General features: G+C 41.6%; 1 protein-coding gene across 1 annotated transcript; it reads right to left on the bottom strand.

The window, feature by feature from the left end:
• Nucleotides 1–969: 969 nt before the first annotated feature.
• On the bottom strand, nucleotides 970–21,948 carry Serinc3 (serine incorporator 3). The gene is made up of 10 exons (XM_041670125.1): nucleotides 21,793–21,948; nucleotides 18,312–18,473; nucleotides 15,397–15,593; nucleotides 12,475–12,554; nucleotides 10,183–10,320; nucleotides 9,268–9,437; nucleotides 6,343–6,433; nucleotides 5,730–5,910; nucleotides 2,604–2,828; nucleotides 970–1,887 (listed from the first exon to the last, which is right to left on the bottom strand). The coding sequence occupies exons 1-10, from the start codon at nucleotides 21,829–21,831 to the stop codon at nucleotides 1,749–1,751; spliced, it is 1,422 nt and encodes a 473-aa protein (XP_041526059.1). The 5' UTR covers nucleotides 21,832–21,948; the 3' UTR covers nucleotides 970–1,748.
• Between the last annotated feature and the right edge of the window lie 825 nt (nucleotides 21,949–22,773).

The raw sequence follows: 22,773 nt of genomic DNA, 5'->3' as shown, positions 1-22,773 counted from the left end.
TGGATCCTGTATCAGGTATGAAGTAATGACCCTGAGTGAGGCTCAGGACTTGCATGCTCAAGGTCACAAGCACACTAGTACTCAGTAAGCATTTGAAGGCCAGTTAATAGCTAGAAAAGAGCATAGCTCAGACAGAGAGACCTAGGAGGTCTGACTCCCAAACCTTTATCATTTGAAAGGACAACTTTCATCCTTTTGATACAACCAGGATCCCAAATAGAACCTATCTACACAGATTAAACCAGAATCTCCCAGAAATCAATCTCTCCTATCCACTTTAAACACTAATGTGAAAGGGTCTAAGCTATCAATTTCCCCCCAAACCCTCTTTACTTCTCTATTTCAAATCTCAGATAAATTGCCCTGGTATCTGGTATGAACCAAAGTTACAAATCCTAAGGGCATTCTCACTAGGAAGTCCACTGTACTAGCCTCTATCTAGGACCTCTCCTCATGAGTTGTCCCATGTTGGTCAGCTCATTTTCATTAACTTTAAGCCCAAGAAAGAAGAATGTGTATCTTTCATGTCTTCACCCCTACAGGGTGTAGTACAGACACTTGGCCAGATTCTGTTGAAAAGCCTACTTTATTATTTATTCCTACTGGGCTGCTTTTCAGTACTATCTTCTTTGACAGGGTCTTAACTACCTCTTACTTACTTTGGTCTTTACCAGAGAAAATATTAGGGATAGTTTCTAAATGAACGTAAGACTTCACTTACTAGTCATATCTTAAGTGCCAGAAGAGAAGCAAAGCATCTGCCTGAAATGTCAGATTGACAGGCGACTCTCCAAACAAGCAAACAAATAATACTGACCAAAGCCAATTGAAGAAGGAGCCTTAAGAAACTAGGTATGGTATCTCAGAGCTACATTTTAGTACTTGGAAGCTAAGGTAGGATTTGAGTTCCAGACAAGTCTGGGATACAAAGAAAAGACCCTTTCTAAAAAAACAAACAAACAAACAAGAAACTAAATATCTATTTTAATCAAGTACTTTTATAATGCAAATGTAATAAACTAACATGCCTCTGACTTTTACACACTTATAACAAGATCAGTACATAACACTGCAGCATTTTCCCAAGTGAACTTTCATTTAATCAAATCTACAAAGCATTTACTGGGATGACATATCTGACAAAGCCACAGACTTCTATCAAGCAGCAGTATAGTATAAAAAGTAAAGGAACTCAATAGCCTTCTCTCAGCCTTATCAGCAGCCAGGTTTCTGGGGAAGGACCTACATCCATAATTCCTTTCCACAAACCAGGATGCTACCTCTGAAGAACCAATGGAAGAAACAGTGTGCCTGTGTCACTCACCAAAGACCTCTACTGAGGAAACTGTGGATTAATGCATTCCTTTTTTGGTTTTTAAGGAAACTGAAATAGAAATATATTAAAGATAGCCTCAAATATCCATCAATCTTCTAACTTACATTTTAGACCCAAGTAGGAATCTACAGGTCTTTATAAAGAACTCTCTTCACAGCACAGCTGTAGTTCACGCTAAAACACAAAATGTTCCCTTTGTGCTATAGCCTTACAAATAAACATATGTATATATATATGAAAGTTCAGATTCTGCATCAAGCATTATTCATTTCTTGCCTTTTGATATAAACATTAATACAGCCAAATTTGTAAAGCGTTCACTTAACAGTTTAGTGGATGAAACAAGAAGGGATTATGTGTTTTCAGCAAAGAAGCTTTGTCAGCTTTAGCAGTATCCTTGGCACTCCAAAGCTCAGCTGAAGTCCCGACCTGTGAGGATGAGTGGAGCCACAAGAGTCCAGAGGTAAAGGAGGAGGCACACCCAGCTGGAGCCCATTTTGACCCACACAGCTAGCCAATTGCTGGATACTTTCTGGAACTTGGCATCAGGACTAAGAAAAACAAGAAGGGGGAGAGGAAGGAAACTTAATATTGTGAAGCTGAATCCTTCCCATACCACTCACTCACCCTGGCCAATGCCAAGAAACCCCTCAGGGAGACTTTGCTACTACTATTAACCTAGGATGGTTCTAGTAGGGACTTGAGAAGCTATTTTAAGTTACTATGACCAACAGACTCTGCCTCTCAAACAGCATTTTCCTTCTTGCTAACATGAAAGATATAACTATTCTTTTAGCAAGGTTCTTATGTACCTACCATCTGAATTATTCTAGTTACTAGCAAAATGGAAATAGTCTCCCTGAAATGGTTCCTGCTTAGGATATTATTACCTTGACAAGAAGACTTTAATATTGCCTTTCTAAAAGCACAGGAAAAAAATATATCAGTATCAGGCCAAATGGTTTTATGCCATGATTTTCTTAAAGCGACCAATAATTTGAACCACAAAGAATTCCTACTGGGTTCTATTTCAAGCAGGGCATGTTAGCACATGCTCTTAATCCCAGGAGTTAGGTGGATGTAGCAGAACAAGAGCAAGTTTGAAGCTAGACCATCTAAAACAAACAAAAAGGACTCCAGAGAAGGACACTAAATACCGACAGCTTCATTCTCTGAGACAGAGAAGGACACCATAATAAGGACAATTCACTTAGATATATAGGCATTCCCAAGGGCTGAGTATTCTATCTTTGTCTGTTCCTCCTACCTGTACCAGCTGGTTATGGTCATCATGATGTACAAAGAAGCACAGCAGAGCATCAAGTGAAAGAAGGAGTAATTATACTGCACCCCCTCCTTCTCATTGTCCACAGCCCGACGAGGCTGTCCATCTTCTTCATCATTGGCTCCATTGGTGGTGTCACCAAGGATAACACTGTCACTCCCAGAGAGGGTCAGCTTGTTAACTTGGCTATTGCTTGAAGTACGGATGCTGGAAAGTAATCCCAAGAAAATCACATCAAAAGGGAGCCATCTCAGATGTCTTTGACCCATGTATGACTAAGTTATTTCTGGGCTGTTCCTACTTTGGACATAGAAAGCCTGCTAAAAGCCCTATCCAAAGATACAACCTGCTGCCTATTAATTACAGGATGGTGCTCTTCTTAGTAGTTGCTACTTCATGGCTCAATTCCAGAAGCACGCTACCCAGTGTCTCTTCTACTGCAACATAACTGCCTCTACTATGCTTGTAATATACCACCTACCTCTTCCTAGCCAACTTATGTAGAAAGAGACTGCTCGTTCATTTCCTGGCTGCCCAGACTCAAATAATCACACAGAAACTGTATTAATTACAACACTGTTTGGCCTATTAGTTTATGCTTCTTATTAATTAATTCTTACATCTTAAGGTATTGCCACAATGCTGTGGCTTACCAGGTAATTTCCAGGTGTCTATCTCCTTTGGCAGCTACATGGTGTCTCCTTGACTATGCCTATTCTCTCTATATATATATCTCTGTTCAGATTTCCCAACTGGCTTTACTCTAAGCCACTGGCCGAAACAGTTTTATTCATTAACCATGTGGGACATTCTTCTGTATATGTGCTGCTTTTATTGGCTAATGAATATAAAGAAGCTGCTTCAGCCTATGGCAGGGCAGAATATAGCCAGGTTGGAAGAGATATAGAGAGAGAATAGGCAGAGTCAGAGACATGCCATGTAGCTGCCTAAGTAGACAGATGCTGGATCCTTACCAGTAAGTCACAGCCTCATGCCGAAACATAAGATTAATAGAAATAGGTTAATTTAAGATTTAAGAGCTAGCTAGAAACATGTTTGAGGCTTTGGCCAAACAGTGTTGTAATTAAAATAGTTTCTGTGTGATTATTTAGGTCTGAGCAGTCGGGAAACAAGTCAGCAGTCTCTGACTACACACTTATTCATCCTTCACTTCTGTCTCAGTGCCATGACCTCTTGAAATTCTTCCCTGGTATCATTCCTCCCTATGACAGGTGAGAGGCTTCTTCCTACTTCCCAGTGATCTCTAGGTGTCCTGTCCCAGCACTTGACAATCCTGCCTTGAGAGGAATTCAAAGAACTCCTTAACATCAACTATAGGCATCTGGATTTCCAACACTGCAGACGCTCACTAGAATGAATTAATGGCTAAAGAAAAAATATAAATGACATAAACTACACGATCATTTCAACAGATAAAGCATATGACAAAATTTAGTATTTTTCAAGATGAAAATACTCAAAGTGACGGTAATGGCAGTCCACACATTTAATCCCAGCACTCAAGAGGCAGAAGCAGGTGGATACTTACTCTGTAGCCTGGTCTACAGAGTTAAGTTCCAGGACAGCCAAGGCTACACAGAAAAACCCTGTCTTAGAGAAGGAAAAGAAAGAAAGAAAAAGAAAATATTCAAAGAAAGAAAGAATATAGACTTTTCAACTGATAGGAGCCCATCAGTAAACACAAAACCAGCAAGTGTCATACTTAATAATGAAAGACAAAAACTAAAAACTGCTCCCTCTCAAGATCAACAACAAAGCAAAGATCCCACTGTTGAATTTACTATTTAACATTGCACCATAAGTTCTAGCCATAGCAATTAGACACGAAAAAGATAACCAGCAACTTATTTCAGCAAGCTGTTATATACAGAAGGTACCTATTTCTATAGTTCACGTTGTACCATGGTGGACTTGTAATGCCAGCACTCAGAAGGCTGATACAGAACGATCAGGAATTAAGTGGTGCATATACATATGACAAGCAGATAAGCATACATGCATAAAACAAAGTTATTTTATAGACAATAAAATAAATAAAACAAGCTCAGAGTGGTGGCACTCACCTATAATCCTATCACTAAGAAGAATACAGAATTCAAGGTCAGTATAGGCTATAAGACTTTGAAAAAAAAATGGGTGAGTAAGATAGCTTGGCATGGTGGTGTACCCATTTAATCCCAATACTTGGGAGGCAGAGGCAGGCAGACCAACCTGAATTCCAGACCACCCTTGTCTATAAAGCAAATTCCAGAAAAGCCAGGGCTAAACAGAAAACTTGTCTTGGAAAAAAACAAAACAAAAAGCTCAGCAGGTGCAGGTAAACCCTGACAATCTAATTACAGCCTTGGACTGCAGAGTGGGAAGGAGACCCAGTTCCTGAAAGTTGTCCTATGACCTCTATGCCCCGGCAGACACCTACCCACGTGGGAGGTGAAGGCTGGAGAACTAGTTCTAGTCCATCTTCAGCTAAACAGCAAATGTGAAGCTGGCCTGGACATGAGCTCCTCCCTCAACAACAAAAAATCTAAAGTAACCAACCAGTCTAACTGCAGTAGTTTGCTCATCCCTACTCTAGATAATCTTTTAAAATTGGGGCCAATAAGATGGCTCAGTGAGTAAAGATGCCTGCTGCCAAGCCCGATAACCCAGGACTCACATGGTGAAAGGAGAGATCCACATGCCACAAGTTGTCCATTAACAATTTTCAGATGTGCACTATGGTGCAACTGTTGCTCCCTCAATATACATACACATATACATACACTTGCAAAAATATGCAAAGAACTTGTATTGAAGGAAGCATGCTGGTAGGATTTGCCTAAGGTGGAGGTGGAGGCAGGAGGATCATGAGTTCAAGGCCAGCCTGGTCTACGGAGCTAGTTCCAGGAGAGGCTCCATAGTTACACAGAGAAACCCTGCCTTGATTACAGAAGACCCTGTCTTGAAAAACCAAAAAAAAAAAAAAAAAAAAAGAAAGAAACCCTGCCTTGAAATAAATAAGTTATTTTAATTCTTTACACTGCTTTTAAAACATATTATTCACTTTCATGAGAATCTTGTATTAAGCACCTCTTATCTAGAACTTACCTAGAATATATAAGGCAGACAACAAAGATAAACAGCCCCCCAAAATCATCCAAACTCTTAGAGTGTCCACTCCGTGACGGTGGAGTATAAGCAGGAGCAAGAGTAGTTGAATTTGCTGGAGACACAGTGGGTGAAGTTAAGTGTGTAATGATGCTCATAAGAGAGGGGTTGCAGGAACGGTCTGAAAATGGGAAAGTTTTGCTATCATTAGTTACAGCTCACTCATGTTCCAAGGAAAATCAGAGGGCTTGCCTACACACCATTTAGCTGTGTTGTGAAACACAGGAAAAGTATGTTTAGAAGAACCTGAAACTTAGCAATCAGTACTGTATTTACGTCTTACCCCATGATCTACCTTTAGAAAAAGTAGTTAAGTTTTATAAATATCTATTGTGACTTCATTGGTTTTGTGATGTTTAACAGACCATTTTAGCTTCCAAACAGGAGCGCATCCCTACTTTTATTCCAGTTACTTAAAAGGTAAATAGCTGAAATCTACTGAGAACACTGACCATTTCCACATAGTTTTCTATTTGTTTCACATTTGCTCTAGCTCGAGTTTGTATACCCAGCAAAGGAGCACATCTATTGATGAGTTAGGACATTCCCTTACCAGGTTCATTGGTCATGGCCGACCACGTGAGGTAAAGGGTATACAGAGTGATAATGGAGGACTGCAGGAGGCCAGAACGAGGCTGATGTTCCTGTGGAATCAAACAAAAACAATGCCATTTGATCTGTAAGGAATGAATGATCCCCTGGGATGCACTCAATTATTAGAACTTGAAAGCCTGCTTTCTGACAGTTAAAAGATGACAGGTAGCCCTTCAGTTTCAGTTAGTCTACAAAATAAGATAACACATCTGCTGCTGGTTTGCAAAGCATTTCACAATCTTGAAAATTTCTTTGTATCACACAAAGGCTTTCAGTTTCTAACCTCATTATATGAAGAAAAATCCACTCAACTCTACCACAAAATAGCTAGATGACCAATCACTTCTTGGAAATGTCCATTTTGGTTTTTATTCTTTTTTTCTGCATACAGTTGCCCAAATTCAATCCTGCTTCAGCTTCCAGGATTGCTGGAACTAGAGATGTACCATGTCCACTTAGTAATTAAATGTGAGCTAACAAAAAAAAAAAAGTAAATGAAAAATATTTTTTTTTCTTGGAGAAAGATCACATGTAGTTCAAAGCTGGTCTTAAACCCACTAGGTAGCCAAAGACGATGATGACCTTGAAACAACTGATCCTTATGCCTGGTTCTGGGCTGAAACTCACCTTTGTGCAGGCTGTGTGAGCCTCTAGCAAAAAATCAAACACCCCAGTCCCTCACGCTTTTAAAAAAATTATTTATGTATTCTATGGTGGGTGCGGAACCTCAAATATGGTCAGGAGTTAGTTCTACATGATGGGTTCCAGGGATGGCACAGGGGTCATCTAACAAGCACCCTTGTAAGCTGAGCCATCTCAGACACTTCCCTCATGATTTTTTTGAGAAAGGGTCACAACACTAAGGTTTTCTAGACTAGCTTCTAATTCCTTAAGGGATTATTACACTTCAGCCTTCTAAGCAGCTGGAACTACAGAGATGTACTACAAACCCAGGCATTTTTTTCACTTTACGAAAAACAAGGTAACTGGGTAATGGTGGCACACGCCTTTAATCGTAGCGCTTGGGAGGCAGAGGCAGGCAGATCTCTTGAGTTTGAGCAAGTTCCAGGACAGAAGCCAAAGCTACACAGAGAAATCCTGTCTTGAAAAACAAAACAGGGGCTGGAGAGATGGCTCAGAGGTTAAGAGCACCGACTGCTCTTCCAGAGGTCCTGAGTTCAATTCCCAGCAACCACATGGTGGCTCACAACCATCTGTAATGAGATCTGGTGCCCTCTTCTGGCATGCGGGCATACATGGAGGCCGAACACTGTGTACATAATAAATAAATAAATAAATAAATAAATCTTTAAAAAAAAAAAGAAAAACAAAACAAAGGAAAGGAAAAAGAAAAAAGCAAGGCCATCTGGGATTACAGGCATATCCAACCATACTCATTTTAGTTTTCTCACATTTAAAATAATTCTCTTAAATTCTCTTTTCTCTCCTTCCTTTAGTTAAGAACTCCAGTGGCCCAGATTGGCCTTCACTTGCAGAAATCTTCCAACCTCAGCCTCCTAGGTTTAGACTGATTCTCATCATTTTTTTTCCTAATTTATTTTCAATCATGTTGTTTATGTATCTGACTGAGTGCATGCCACTAATGTGTGGATGTCCTTGGAGGTGTGGCGGCTGTGGACTGAAAGAGCAATACTTACTGCCAGTAGCTCACCCATTTCTCTAGTCTCCTTAATTTTATCAATTTGTAAAAAAAGTGTTTATGTTGTGTATGTGCGTGTGTGTAACTAACAGGTGCATGCCTTGGTAAGTGTTTTGAGGTCAGAGAACACTGGTTATCAGTCCTTCCTGGTTTTCTGCATCTCCCACTACATCTCCCAGGCTAGCTGGTTCTCAAGTCTCCATTCCTCTCACAGTAGGAACACTGAGATTACAGATATGACTACCATGCCCAGCTTTTTACATGAGCTTTGGGGATCTGAACTCAGGTCTCTTCCTATGCTTGGTGTTTTATCCACTAAGTCACCTCCACATTTACTCTTAGAATAAAAACTGAGCTTAGTAGCTTATGTCTGCAATTCTAGCACTACTGAAGTGGAGGATGAATAATCAGGTATCCAAGGCCAGTCTGGGCTACAGAATGTAAAAAGCCAAACATATAAAAAACATTCTACTCACATTTAAGACTCTGTTAAGGTTTTATTTCTTTGGTTTCAGTTCTTTGAGCCAGAGTCTCACTACATAGCCGTGGTGAGCCTGGAACTAACCATGTAGACCAGGATGATCTCTAACTTGCCGAAATTGCTGATGGACATTACCACACCAAGCTTCAAGTTACCTAGTTTTGGGAGCAGGACTACTTTCTTCTCTTTAAGTTCTGTTTAAATATATTTATTAAGTATGTGTAGAGACATGTGTGCCACAGTATATGTGTGTATGAAGGTCACAGGACAACATGCAGGAGTCAGTTCTCATCGTCTACCCTATGCGTCCTGGGACTGGAACTCCAGGTACCAAGCTCAGGAATAAGCACCTTACCCACTGAGGCAACTCACCATCCCCAAGCTACTTAGTTTTTAATGATCAGGAAATGAATATCATCAAGATATAGGAACTCAACCGGGCATGGTGGCACATGCCAAAGAGGTCCCAAAGTTCAAGGTCTGGACTGTCTGGTGAGTTCTAGGCCAGTTAGGACTATAATATGAGGATATCTCAAAAATATAAAATTAAAAACTAAAAAGAAAGTAAAAAAAATAGCCACTCAATAGCACATACACGATCACTAAGCTGTAATTACAAATATTTAACAGTAATATGGAGAAATATTTAAGTAGCTAAATACAGATAAAACATTGCCTGCAATTTAAGCTTAGCTAGCATTAATTCTAAGTCTTTCACAAGAGAAAACAGAAAACCATCATACCTGAATTTTGGGGAGAATGGATACAACAGAAACAGCAACACAAAAAATCAGGTTAAGGCTGATGAAGACCTTATTTTCTGTGCAGCCATCTGGTTTGGTGTAGAAGATGTAGAACAACACAGCAAATATGATGGAAAGGATATAAAACAAGCTTGTACAAAACAGCAAAGCTGGAAAAGGAAAAAACAATATGAATATCCAGCAGGCTCTCTTTGAGACAATTTCACTCTGTAGCCACTGGCTACTTAAACCTGGCTCCCATCACAAATAATGATATAACCTCCCTGGTCTGGGAAAATAGTTCCTTTCCATTCACATAGTCAGTCAGTCATATAATTGAATCTAAATCTAGAAATGTTTTCTTAGCATCTCAGCAGTATAGTTCCATTACTGACAGACTCCAATGATGAACAGACTATGCTCACCTTCCAGCAAGGCATACAATTCACAATAGGCTTAAATGACAAACTAGCTTTTTAAAAGACAGTTATAGGGGTTGGAGAGCATTTGTGGGTGCTCTTCTAGAGGACAGGGGTTTCAGTCCCAGGGGAATCTGATTCCCTCTTCTGGCCCCCATAGGTACTTCATAAATGTGGTGCACAGACATAAATGCAGATTAACACCTCCCCACACATAAACATACTGTTTTTAAAAAGTAAGCCTTAGCTGGGCGGTGGTGGCACAAGCCTTTAATCTCAGCAGAGGCAGGCAGGCAGGCAGATCTCTGACTTCGAGGCCAGCCTGGCCTACAGAACTAGTTCCAAGACAGCTAGGGCTATTAACAGAGAAACCCCGTCTCAAAAAAACAAAACAAAAAAGCCCTAAATTGAGTTTATATATTAAAAACTGGAGATTTTATTATACTCCCTACTTAAGGTAGCAGTATGACGTTCTGCAGTGAGTTTAGGCACTTACCAGCATACCAGAGCCTTGGGTTTCCTTCTTCCATTCGATTTACCCACGATTCATTCCAAGAGTGAGCCATGTCTACCAAGAGCACCAGTTGGATGATGATGAAGAAAGTGGCCCCTAACATGCCAGCACTAAACCAGACTGTAAACAAAGACAACAGTTACTCTTCACCATAACAGTAACATTTCAGAATATAGCTGCTCAACTTTATGAGCAGACTTCAACTCTGGTAAAGGACAGGCAGTAAAGACATTCTGTCTACAACAGTGCAGTTTGATTATCATTTCAAACTTATAGGTATTCTTTAAGGAATGTCAGGGGATTTCCTACCTTTACAAGCATTTTACATATGTGTGTGTTATGGAGGCCTGAAAATGTGAGCCTGTTTCCACATTTGTGCTTCTACCTCAAAGGAAAAAAAAAAACAGGGGGTGCCACTTAGGTGTTGATGGAGTTCTACTCTCAAGGTTACTATCAACAGGTGTGGCTAATTGCCAGACCTTGTGCTCCAGGAATAGGGAAGTAGATTGTTCTACCTCAAACAAAAGTCTCAGGATCCAACTAAGTTCCAGTTCCCTTTATGGAGATAACTTTGGATTCCACCCAGGGAGTGGTTTGCCAACAGAATATTTTGGTCTAGGACTTGTGCCTGACTTGGTGACTTGTTTTGTTCTAGCAACAGAATGTTGCTATAAATGTAGCTGGTGACTTTCAATTGGTAAGTTTATTTCCTTGTATCATGTTAATGCAGTCTTTTGTCTTACTCCTACCTTATGGGGTCAGGGGTATTTTAAGCAGTTGGAAATTAAAGTGCGCGAATTTTCAGTGCTCACTGGAATTCCCTCCTGATACTATCCTATGTTTCTCCATTTTATTGTTTTCATTCTCGTCTTCATATTCTCTACTATATTTCAAATCCCTAAGCCTTTACCCTCGCGAGACACGTTTTTGTCAAGGCTGGTCCCCAAGAGTGAGTGAGAGTGAGTGAATGAGTGAGTGAGTGAATGAGTGAGTGAGTGAGTATACTGAGCATGAGTGCATCAAATAGACATCTGAGAATAGTTTCTTTGAGTCAGCCCCCTCCTTCTATCATGTGAGATCCAGGGTGCAAACTCAGGCTGGTCATCAGGCTTTGTGGCAAGTGCCTTTTACCCCCGAGACCTTTTAAGACGTGCTTCAGTTTGTAGCACAGGGAGTCTGGTGAATTGACTCATGAAAGATAGTTATCAACAATCAGTTAAGAGTACTTCTTTAAAATCGGCCAGACCAAGAGTAGGCTAATGCTTCCAAAATGTCTTTTGGTATTCAAGCTCGTTTTTAAAGACAAAAACCACAATTACAGTGTCTGAGTAGCGTTGTAGTACCATCTGTCTTTCTGCAGAGTTTAGCAATATTTTCCAGATACCATATGACAATTTTATTTACACTTCCTCTATCTAGTTTTGTTTTAGCTTGTACAAACAAAATTATTTTGGTTAGTTCATCTGGACCATGGTCAGGGTCACAGTCCAAAATGGACTGCCAAGGTAGATGTGACTATTGGGGAGTGGAAGGCTGAGGAGTGTCTAGGCAGACACAAAATAGAGTTAGGACAAGATGGTGTTACTTATTTCATCAATTCACTAAGACCTCACATTCTAAATAATTTCCTAAGACTTCTCCTAAACTGGGCAGTGGTGCCGGCACAGCACTCAAGAGACAAAGGAATGTGGATCTCTGAGTTCTAGGACAGCCTGATCTATAAATTGAGCTCCAGAATACACACTGAAACCAAAAACAACAACAAAAAAGATGTTCCCTTTCCTTTTAGGGAGATGGGGGGAAATAATAGGAAACTGTCAGATGTCACTTGATGCCATGTCACAGAAGCAAATTAGGACAGGGAAAAGTCAGTATGGGAGTGTTAGAACCTCATGTTGGCCAGGCAGTGGGGGAGTAGGTCTTTAATCCCAGCACTTGGGAGGCAGAGGCAGGTGGATCTCTGTGAGTTCGAGATCAGCCTGGTCTACAAGAGCTAGTTCTAGGACAGGCTCCAAAGCTACAGAGATAAACAAACAAACAAAAAAAAACCCTCATGTTGATAAGTTCTCTGATGACTTTTCCTCACGAAATGAGAAGATAAACTATTTAGTATAAAATTAACATATAGTTCCAGAAAAGCTGAGAAGTGGTCAAAATATCTCCTGGTTTTAATTCATCACTGTCTTAATGTGTGGTCACACAACTAGACAACATGTCTCTAAGGCCAGCTCTTAATCACCGAGTTACACACATCAACCCCTCAGCAGTCCATACCTGAAGTAAAATGGCCCCCAGGGATATAGAAAGATCCAATCATGATACCAATAATGGCAGCAATTTTGAAGAACCAAAACCTATTAAAGAACAAAATCACACTTAAGAGAAATGCTTTTATTCTTACACTGAGAAAAACGCATTTCTGCTACCAAAAAAAGCCGAAATAGCATTTGAAACATATATGTCTAGGATTGTTTCTTCATTTGACCCAAAGCTATTCCACTCAATATTTCACACAAAATATATTAAACAAGGCCTTGTGACATATGCCCCTGATCCAATTACTACAGAGGTTGAAGCAGAAAGATACCTGTCAGGAGCTATTTTTCATGAGCTATTGTGGGCCTAGACACAATTACATCTTATAGCAATTGATAATTCAGATGTCAAACCACCCAAGAAATTATTCTCAGATGGAGGAACCCTGCCCAGCAAAGCCAGCAGGGCCACTGACTCTGAAAACTGTTGCTTTCATCTATAATTCGCTTATGCAGTAACAGCTACGTCATCTCCCCATTACCATGCATTGTCATGTAATGTGTACATGTGATCTCATGATTACATCTCAATCTTACGGGCATACATATCTGTGGATGGTCAAAAGTATGACTACTCTCTACACTATGTTATTCACATTACAGTGAGAAATTCAGAAGCCTGTTCTCTATCACTAACCTTACTGACAGAGCAAGCTGGCCAGATGTGTCAAGGACAAAATCGCAGGTGTCTGGCCTTGTAGGACTTAAGCCCCTCAGAGGATTTATGATGAATTAGGGCGGAACTGCAGGTCTCTCTCCTTGTTCTATCTTACTTAGTACTTCAAGAAACCAATACTGCCTAACTGACTAGCCACGTCCAGGTATTATAATCACACTTTAGAAATTTAAAATCATGCACATATTCTTTGCCTTTCGCTTAGATCTCTCAATGGTCTAGTTTTATCCCTTTGCATCCTGCAGTGGCTTCTTTAAGACAGTCTGGACCTCCTCACAGATGTAACTGTAGTTTGCTACAAACCAGCTGATAAGTTTTGCTATATATCCTCCAACAATGCCTGTGTCCTTAATAATTTTCCTTGTAGTTTTTTATTACTAACAAGTTGCTAAGTATAAACAGATGCATGCTTGGGAATTTCTTACAGCAGGAGATGGAAAAATAGATTGAGAATAAGATAGGAGAAATTGGGGGCTGGAGAGATGACTCAGAGGTTAAGAGCATTGCCTGCTCTTCCAAAGGTCCTGAGTTCAATTCCCAGCAACCACATGGTGGCTCACAACCATCTGTAATGGGGTCTGGTGCCCTCTTCTGGCCTGCAGGCAAACACGCAGACAGAATATTGTATACATAATAAATATTTAAAAAAAAAGATAGGAGAAATTATAAACCATTAGAAAAAAATAAAGAGCACATGAATAGAAAAACATGTGAGAGAAGATTCTTCTCCTACAGCCATTAGACTTTAGGACCTACACTTATTGTGGCTTCTCTTTTTGAACCCTGAGTGAAAGTCTTCAAAGCAGGCCCTTGAAGATTTTCTTTCTTTCCTTCCTTGTTTCTTTCTTTCTTTTTTTTTTTTTAAGATTTATTTATTTATTTAATGTATGTTGGGGTTTTGTGAGACAGCGCAGCTATAGGGTCTGTAACCTAACAATTAGCATGCAAGATAAGTCATTTACATTCATGAGTAAATTTTGGAGGTTTCTTACTTTTAGCACATAAAGGTAATGCTTTTCTAGAATTATAAGTTCTAACAGTGTTAGCTACATGGAGAGTACATTTATGGAAGAATCATTTATGGAAGAAATTATCCCCCAATCCTCCATTTACAAAATAGGACACAAGGGGCTGGAGAGATGGTTCAGCAGTTAAGAGCACTGACTGCTCTTCCAGAGGACCGAGGTTCAATTCCCAGCACACATGGCAGCTCACAACTGTCTATAACTCCAATTCCAGAGCACCTGATCAACATATATAAAAATATTTAGAAAAACATTAACAAAAAAAAATAAAATAGGACACAGATACTTTGTCCATAATCACAGTGCTCATTAGCAAAAAGGCCAGAACCAAATCTGATTTTCAGTCTATAACCTTTACTACTGTCTTGAGCTAAGTATGGGGATACAAACCAGTAATCCTACTAGAAAGGTGGAGGTAAGAGGATCAGGACTTCAAGGCCAGCATGGGCTGATGAGACCCCATCTCAAATAATCCAACCAAAGCAACCAACCAGCCAACATGGCTTGCATGCCAGAACATAAAGTATCAAGCTTTGAGAACTGAATATATATGAACTTCACCCCTATCTTCCCACCTAAAAGATCTTAGGCAAAATATTTTGCTTCTCTGAAATTCAGTTACTACAACTATAACAAACATAACATTTACAAAGCTCCCATCAGCTTCCAACTGAGAAATTTATGTCAAAGAGGAACTGGTCAGAAGGAAGAAGCAACCCATTTTTTTCCTTAATTTTTTTTTTGCTGTTCTAACTTCCTTGTATACTATGTGTGTGCTTCTGTTAAGAGTATGTGTCTCAGGCACATGTTTATAAATGAAAAACAAAGTGTCTAAGCATGGTGTCTCACCTATTTTATAAGGTACTCTAAGCAACTGAAAGAAAGCTATCAAAAAATTAGAATAAATAACCTTTTATGTATATATCTAACCACTGATTAAATATTGCATTGCTTCCATTCAAATGGTGTATCAACAGCTGAAGGTGAGGAACCATGAATATTAAAAGACAATCTTGTGGGTGGTGGAGGTACATGCCTTTAATTCCAGCACTTGGGAGGCAGAGGCAGGCAATCTCGGAGTTCAAGGCCTACAGGAATTCCCGGACAGGCTCCAATGCTACAGAAAAACCCTGTCTTGAAAGACCAAAAAAAAAAAAAAAAAAAAGACAATCTTACATACCCATTGTGTATTGCAGCTCTGGGATCTTTACTTGTTTTTACTTTTAACATGAGCAAAAAGAAGGCAAAGAAAAAGATGGCCACAGCAAAGTTGATCCGATATACAGCTTTAAAACCGACCAGCACATCACAATCTTTCTCTGCCTTTAGTATATCAGGCATCTTGATTTGAAATCCTTCTTCACAGAATCCAGGAATCTGAGGAGACAAGGAATTTCAATGCCATCATGAGAGTATCAACACTACAGAAATGTTATCTCAATCGAGAAGCAGGACTTGTGAAGAAAAAAAAAGAAAGTCAGAGGTTAAGGTTGCTCTTCCAAAGGTTCTGAGTTCAAGTCGCAGCAACCACATGGTGGCTCACAACCACCTGTAACGAGATCTGGTGTCCTCTTCTCGCATGCAGGGATACATGCAGGCAGAACACTATATCCATAATAGATAAAATGAAAAAGACTGAGAACTGAAATTTCTGACTTCCAATTGACTACATTCTTATTACCTAAGAACATAAACAATTACATTTAAAAACAAAAGCTGGGATGGAGAGACAGATTAGTCATGAAAAGCAGTTGTTGCTTTTACAGAGGATCAGGATTCAGTTCCCAGCACCCACATAGTTGCTCACAACTGTCCATCCATAACTCGAGCCATGGGAACCAATGCCTTCTTCAGACTTCCAAAGACACCACCAGGCATGCACATAGTGCACATACATACATGCAGGCAAAACATTTGTACACATTATATGTATAGTGGTAGTTTGATGTAATTGGGCCCCATAATCTTATAGGGACTGGCACTATTAGGAGATATTGGAGTAGGTATAGCCTTGTTGAAGGAAGTGTGCCACTTTAGGGATAGACTTTGAGGTTTCCTATGCTCATAATATTGCCCAGTGTCTCAGTCAACTTCTGGTTGCCTGCAAGATATAAGACTCTCAGCTACCTCTTCAGTACCATGTCTGTTGGCATGCCTCCATTTCCTTGTCATAATAAACTGAACCTCTGAAACTGTTTTCCTTTATAAGAGATGCTGTGATCAGAGTGTCTCTTCACAGCAATACGAACACTAAGACACACATACACACACACTTTTTTAAAGCTGACTAGTTACAGCTGTTAAGCCTGTAATCCCAAAGTTTGAGAGGCTGAAGTAAAATGACTACAAGTTCCAAGTCAACCTGCACTACAGTTTAAGATTAGCCTGAATTATTTAGTAAGCCCTTCTCTGAAGACAGGATGTAGCTCAGTGGTAGAACTCAGGATGAAGCTATGGGCTTGGGCTTGGTCGGGTCCTCAATTAGCCCACCTTCCTGAGGTTATTTCAATTTTCCTACAGAATTTTTCAGCTACAAACTCTTTCTAAAGGTAAAAGAATATTGTAGCTTAAAGCTTATGCAAACAAGGATAAAACGTTTCTAAATTGTTTCCTCTGGGTTGTTAGACTATGTATAGTAGTAATTGTTTAAAAAAAATTTTTTTAAAAAGCCCAGTAGGCCGGGCAGTGGTGGTGCACACCTTTAATCCCAGCACTCTGGAAGCAGAGGCAGGCGGATCTCTGTGAGTTCGAGGCCAGCCTGGTATACGAGAGCTAGTTGTGGGACAGGCTCTAAAACTTCAGAGAAACCTTGTCTCAAGAAAACAACAACAAAAATAATAATAATAATTGTAATAATATCAATGATGTTAAAAGCACTAGCTGGGCAGTGATGGTGCACACTTTTAATCTCTGCACTTGGGAGGCAGAGGCAGCTGAATCTCTGTGAGTTCAAAGCCAACCTGGTCTATAAGAGCTAGTTCCAGGACAGGCTCCAAAGCTACTGAGAAATCCTGTCTCAAAGGAGAAAAAAAAGCCCTAAATTACTGGGGCTTTAGAAATGGCTCAGGGATTCCTCTTGTGGAGGACTGGGATTCAGATCCCAGCACTCAAATGGTGGCTCTCAACCATCCCTAACACCAGTTCCAGGGGACGTGACACCCTCTTCTGACCTCTACAGATATGACTGAAAGACCCCCATCCAGCTTGCTAAGCAGCTTAGCACCAGATGAAAGACCCCCCGCCCAGCTTGTTAAACAACTTAGCACCGGTAACTTAGCACCATTTTACAAGGCTTGTACTGAATATTCAGGGTTTGAACAAAGGGCAGTTTAAAAGCTGCCAAAACGAGATAGAGACACCTGTGACTGGGCTGGGGGAGGAACAGGGAATACCGAGAAAGACACCCTGTCTGCCCTAGATAAGAGCCACGGCAGCCTATATCTGAATTCTCGGGAACTAGGGACCTTGTCCGGACCTGAACTCGGCCACATTCAAACTAACCAATAAAAACCCTGTAACTACGCTTCTCACTTCTGTACCGCGCTTTTTGCTCCCCAAAACATATATAAACCCATTACCCCGACCTGGAGGCGCACAAGTCCTCCGAGAGACTTTGTCGCCCCAGGTACCTGTGTATCTGAATAAACCTCTTGCTGTTTGCATCCGTACAAAGTGGTCTTGCTGTTCCTTGGGAAGGGTCTCCCCAGAGGAAAGACACTCTTGGAGGGTCTTTCAATGACAACATACATTCATGTAGGCAGAACACTCATACACAGAAAATAAATCTTTTAAAAGTATCTTAAATGGGGCTGGAGAGATGGCTCAGAGGTTAAGAGCATTGCCTGCTCTTCCAAAGGTCCTGAGTTCAATTCCCAGCAACCACATGGTGGCTCACAACCATCTGTAATGGGGTCTGGTGACCTTTTCTGGCCTTCAGGCATGCACACAGACAGAATATTACATACATAATAAATATTTTTTTAAAAAGTATCTTAAATGATCTTGATTGAATATTGAATATAACAGTAAAAGTATTGTAAAATATAAAAAGTAATAAAAAATAACCATGGTAAAAATGCTTTAACTTCTACTTACCTTTTTTAGCTGAGTTTGTATCCCTTCTGTCATCATGATGCAAGACACAACAGTGCCAAGGAAGAGAATGGAGGCATAGATGAGTCGAGTTACAGTGGAATTCTTGCTGATGGGACAGCAACTGCACAGCAGACATGATGCTCCACTACAGAGGCATGGAACCTGTAACAACAACACCATGAGCCATAAGAGCTCCTTTACTAGCTGGGCGGGTGGTGGCCTTAACCCCATCACTCAGGAGGCAGAGGCAAGTGGATCTCTGTGAATTTAAGGCCAGCCTGGTCTACAGAGCAAGTTCCAGGACAGGCTCCAAAGCTATGCAGAGGGAAACCCTGTCTTGAAAACCAAGAGAGAGATCCTTCAATGCTGTGAGGCAAATGGGTAGGTGGTTTTAACAGAATCCTATTTAATGTGAGCTATGTTCCAGGTCAGGGAAACAGCTTGTTTCTAGAGAAACTGCATCTTGGGAAAAAAAAAAAAATTCCACTCATTCTTTTATTTATTTGTTTTTGTTTGTTTGTTTGTTTGTTTTTGAGACAGGGTTGGTTTCTTTATAGCCTGTCCTAGAACTAGCTCTAGACCAGGCTGGCCTTGAATTCACAGAGAGCCACCACCACCTGGGTCTCTCTTATGTCCTGAAACTTGCTTTGTAAACCAGGCTGGCCTCGATCTCAAAGATCTGCCCATCTCTGCCTCCAAAGTGCTGGGATTAAAAGCATGTGCCACTTTGCCCAGTCTATTCCACTCTTTAATGACTAGGCTTGGATTCTGCTTGAAGCTTGACCCCCTGTAAACCATTTACCCTGCACAGATAGTTAATTCAAACAAACTACCCTGTAAATTTTATTTCTCAGGAAAATAATAAAAATTCTGCCTAACCATCAAGAAATGAACTTCATACAGCCACCCAGGGAACCACCACTACACTGAAACTGCCAGATTTGAGCCACCATCCCATGAAAGTAACCCCTTAGAATGAACAGCAGCTATACAGTGTACTTAATAAGCTCTCTACTGTCCTTTCCTGTCTTTGGTAGAGTATTCACATCCTGGATATTATTAGCCCCAAGCCCATATCTACAAACCAAAGAAAGTAAAAACTACCAGCAACCAAAATGTCAGACATATTCTCTCATCAACCTTAGAAGGCAACAACTCTGAAACATGGGCAGTTTCCACCCACTGCTATGGCTCAAGACCTATCTGTGGTACTTTGCTATACAGTTCCAGCAAATCAATACCCATATTTACTTCTCCAGGTCATAAACACCTTGAGGGGAGGCCACTTCTAGCTTTGTACTTTACACCTTTGCATAGTAGGAAATGAGTAAGTACCGTCAATCTGCCTGTCTACTATACGCCCTGTTCTTTCCATTTCGAAAAAAGAACATTGCAACTCTTGCTCAAGCCAAAAACCTAGAGTCTGAAAGCCTCCCTCATTTGACTTAGAAGAGCAACTTGTAGACAATGTAGACATGCCCATTTAAAGGGAAGTTTTAAAGCTAGGGAAAACCACCTTCTCAGGCCAATGTAAAACAAACATCACTGGCCTGGAGGGATGGCTCAGCCGTTAAAGGCTAGGCTCACAAACAAAAATATAAGAGTTCGGTTCCCAGCACCCACGGCTGTCCCTCCAGGTACCTTTAAAAAAAAAAAAACAAAAAAAAAAAAAACCAAACATCACTTATCAATCCCACTTACGTTTTCAAAAGACTCAACTCTGTGACCTCACAATAAGATCCCTTTGCCTCTCTCTTTCTCTAAGTCAACTGTCCAAGTAGCAAGATCCGACCACCTGAGTTACTTATCACCAAGAACTCTAGACTTACATATATGCTCTTTTCAGAGGAAAAAAAAAAAAAGGAAAGTCAGGCAATGTAGCACACATCTGTAACCCCAGCACTGGGCTACAAAGTGAAATCCTGTCCCCCAAGTAATAATAATTTGAAGGGTTCTGTTAAAACATACAGGCCAGTTGTGGGAGCTCACACCTGTAATTCCAGAATGCACCAGGTAGGCTGAGGTAGGATTGCTGCAAGTTCGAGGCCAACATGGGCTACAAAGTAAAAAAAGCAATGGCTAAAATCCTTTGCCTGGAGTGGTAACATAGACCTGTAATCCCATTATTCTGGAGGCTACATCAGGATGGTGAGTGTGAGGCCAGCGTGGGGACTGGGGGTGTAGCTTGGGAACTCTTTTTTAAGAGATACCTTTAGCATAAGCAAGATCCTGGGTTCAATCTTAAATACAATAAAATAAAATAAAATAAAATAAAAAAGATGAGAAAAAACATTACCTAAAAAATAAAACTATACAGTGGGTATCTTCATGATTTGGCTCCTTGATATCCTCCCCTCCCTATTTTTGGGGGGGATGGGAGATAGGCAGTGTCGGGTTAGATTAAACCCAATCTCCGGGCACCTGCGTAAACTGTTATTTGCCACTTCCTGTTTTGAGACAAGGCCTTGCAAGTGCTGAGATAACAAATGATCTGCCATGCCTGGCTCTCCACAGCCTTTAATTTCCTATTATTCTCTTCCCTCATTCCACTCTTGTTATTAACCCCATACAGGAAAAAAAAAGAATAAAACATAAAGCAGTTTCTAGATATAAATACCTGGATTGCATCATTTCATATAAAACCAAAACCTGGAATGATGCTATCCAGGGAAAAACGAACAAGGTATTTACGACATTACCTCTGCCACGAAGCAGAGACTGAATCCTTGGTTCATTACATCAGTTCGGGAATGAGTAAACAATCAGGAAGTGGTTCAATGTAACGTGCTTCTCTGAGGTAGATTTCTTAGCTTATTCAGTATATTCTCGGTTTCCCAGACCCTAAAATTAACTTTTTAAAATGTTTTAACATTGACAAAGTGACTTGACTGATTTCTGCACTTTCTTCTCACAACAGCTCTGGAGGACAGAAATGCCAGGTTGTTTCATCCCACAATGTTTAGGCCGCAGCGCTAATTAAATAAATGGCACAGCCAGTCCCGTCTGAACCCGAGCTGCCGCGGGGCTGACTTGAAATCCGCGTTCCCCAACCAGATCTGCAGAGCGCTGGCGTATGCCGAGCTAGGGGGAAAAACTGGCTCCGGGGACCCTAAATTGCACGACGCCACTTTCAACCCCCTCACGCACCCCCTCCTAGGAACCTCGGCTTCGCCGCTCCCCCTCCCATCCCGCCGGAACCCAGGGTCCGGAAGGCTCGCGGGGGCGGAGCTTCGGAATAGTAAACAATGGCGGCCCGGCCTCCCGCCACCCTCCACCCACACCGAGGGCCAGCCGAGGGCCAGCCCTGCCGCAGCACCCCGACCTTGGGACTCGCCTCCCCGGGCCTGGAGCCCAGGCGCACTCCGCGCCTGCCCGCTCCTCTCCGCGGGCCTCGGAGAGGGTCGGGCCCGCCGTGGGCGACCTGACAGCCATTGCCGCGCGCCTCGGGCGCCGGAGGCCCAAGGTCTCGCTCGGGACTCACCCAGCTGGCCAGGGAGAAGACGCCTAGCACGGCCCCCATGGTGACGCTGGGGCCGAGACCACCGCTCCGAGCGGCTTCCCTGCGCCGTCGCCAACTGCCGGCTCAGGAGTCGCCTCAGAAACGCGACGAGTTCTCAAGCCGGAAATAGGGCCCGCCCTTCGTAGGACACCCATCACGTCATCGAGTGGCCCCGCCCACGGCTCACAGACTCATTGGCTGAGGAGGAGGGGGAAGGCGGAGCTACGGCTGCTGGAGATGCAGGGGCCACAAAGGGTTCAGGGTAAACAGCCCCTGGTTCACTTGGGGCGCTGGTGATCGTAGGGTGTACAATGGCGCAGAGAGACACAGAGCATCCCCCGCGAACTGTAGTTCTGTGAAGAAGCTGCATCCATACTAAACATCCTACAAGCTGTTTATTTGTGGCTGGCCAGTACATTGTGATTATGGAGAGATGGAATGTTTGTAAGGCTGGAGGCAAACAGGCTATGTTGGGTCATGCATGTAATAACCGGTTACGACCTGTGGTCCCAGCACTAGAGAGGATCAGGATCCAAGGCTATCCTAGGCTACATAAAGAATTCCAGGCAAACCTGGGCAACAATGTGACCCTATATCTGAAGGAGGAGAGGGTTGTTCTTGCACCGAAAAGTAGTGCACGTCCGCATCAGAATGAGACAGGATGATAAAATTCCAAGGCTAGCTCGAACTGTATAATGAGTTCGAGGCCAGGCTGCTGAGAGAGAAGAGAGAAAGATTGGTGGGAGCTAAGAAGCCAAAGGCCTGTTAAGTTAATCACAGGATGTAAGATCAGACAGAGGAATGACTGACTACTCAAGGAGATAAGGCTAACCCAAGGAAAAGTAATTAGGCTCTCGATCTGCAACATTCCAGTCTCCACAGTAACTACAGTTCTAACCACTTCATCAGCCTTTCAAAAGTTCAATGTACAGTGTCATCCTCTGCAGGAACTTCCGTTCACAG

The sequence above is a fragment of the Microtus oregoni genome, unplaced genomic scaffold, assembly GCF_018167655.1.
Source record: "Microtus oregoni isolate MIOR12 unplaced genomic scaffold, Mior012 000020F_ref0000438, whole genome shotgun sequence".
Classification (NCBI taxonomy): domain Eukaryota; kingdom Metazoa; phylum Chordata; class Mammalia; order Rodentia; family Cricetidae; genus Microtus; species Microtus oregoni.
This window is presented reverse-complemented; position numbering and strand designations above follow the sequence as displayed.

Coding starts and splice junctions, on each gene's coding strand:
- Serinc3 (XM_041670125.1), bottom strand. CDS start 21,831: ATGGGGGCCGTGCTAGGCGTCTTCTCCCTGGCCAGCTGG. Junction 15,594..18,311: donor TACAAACTCAGCTAAAAAAG/GTAAGTAGAAGT, acceptor TTGTCTCCTCAG/ATTCCTGGATTCTGTGAAGA. Junction 1,888..2,603: donor ACCATAACCAGCTGGTACAG/GTAGGAGGAACA, acceptor TGTTTTTCTTAG/TCCTGATGCCAAGTTCCAGA.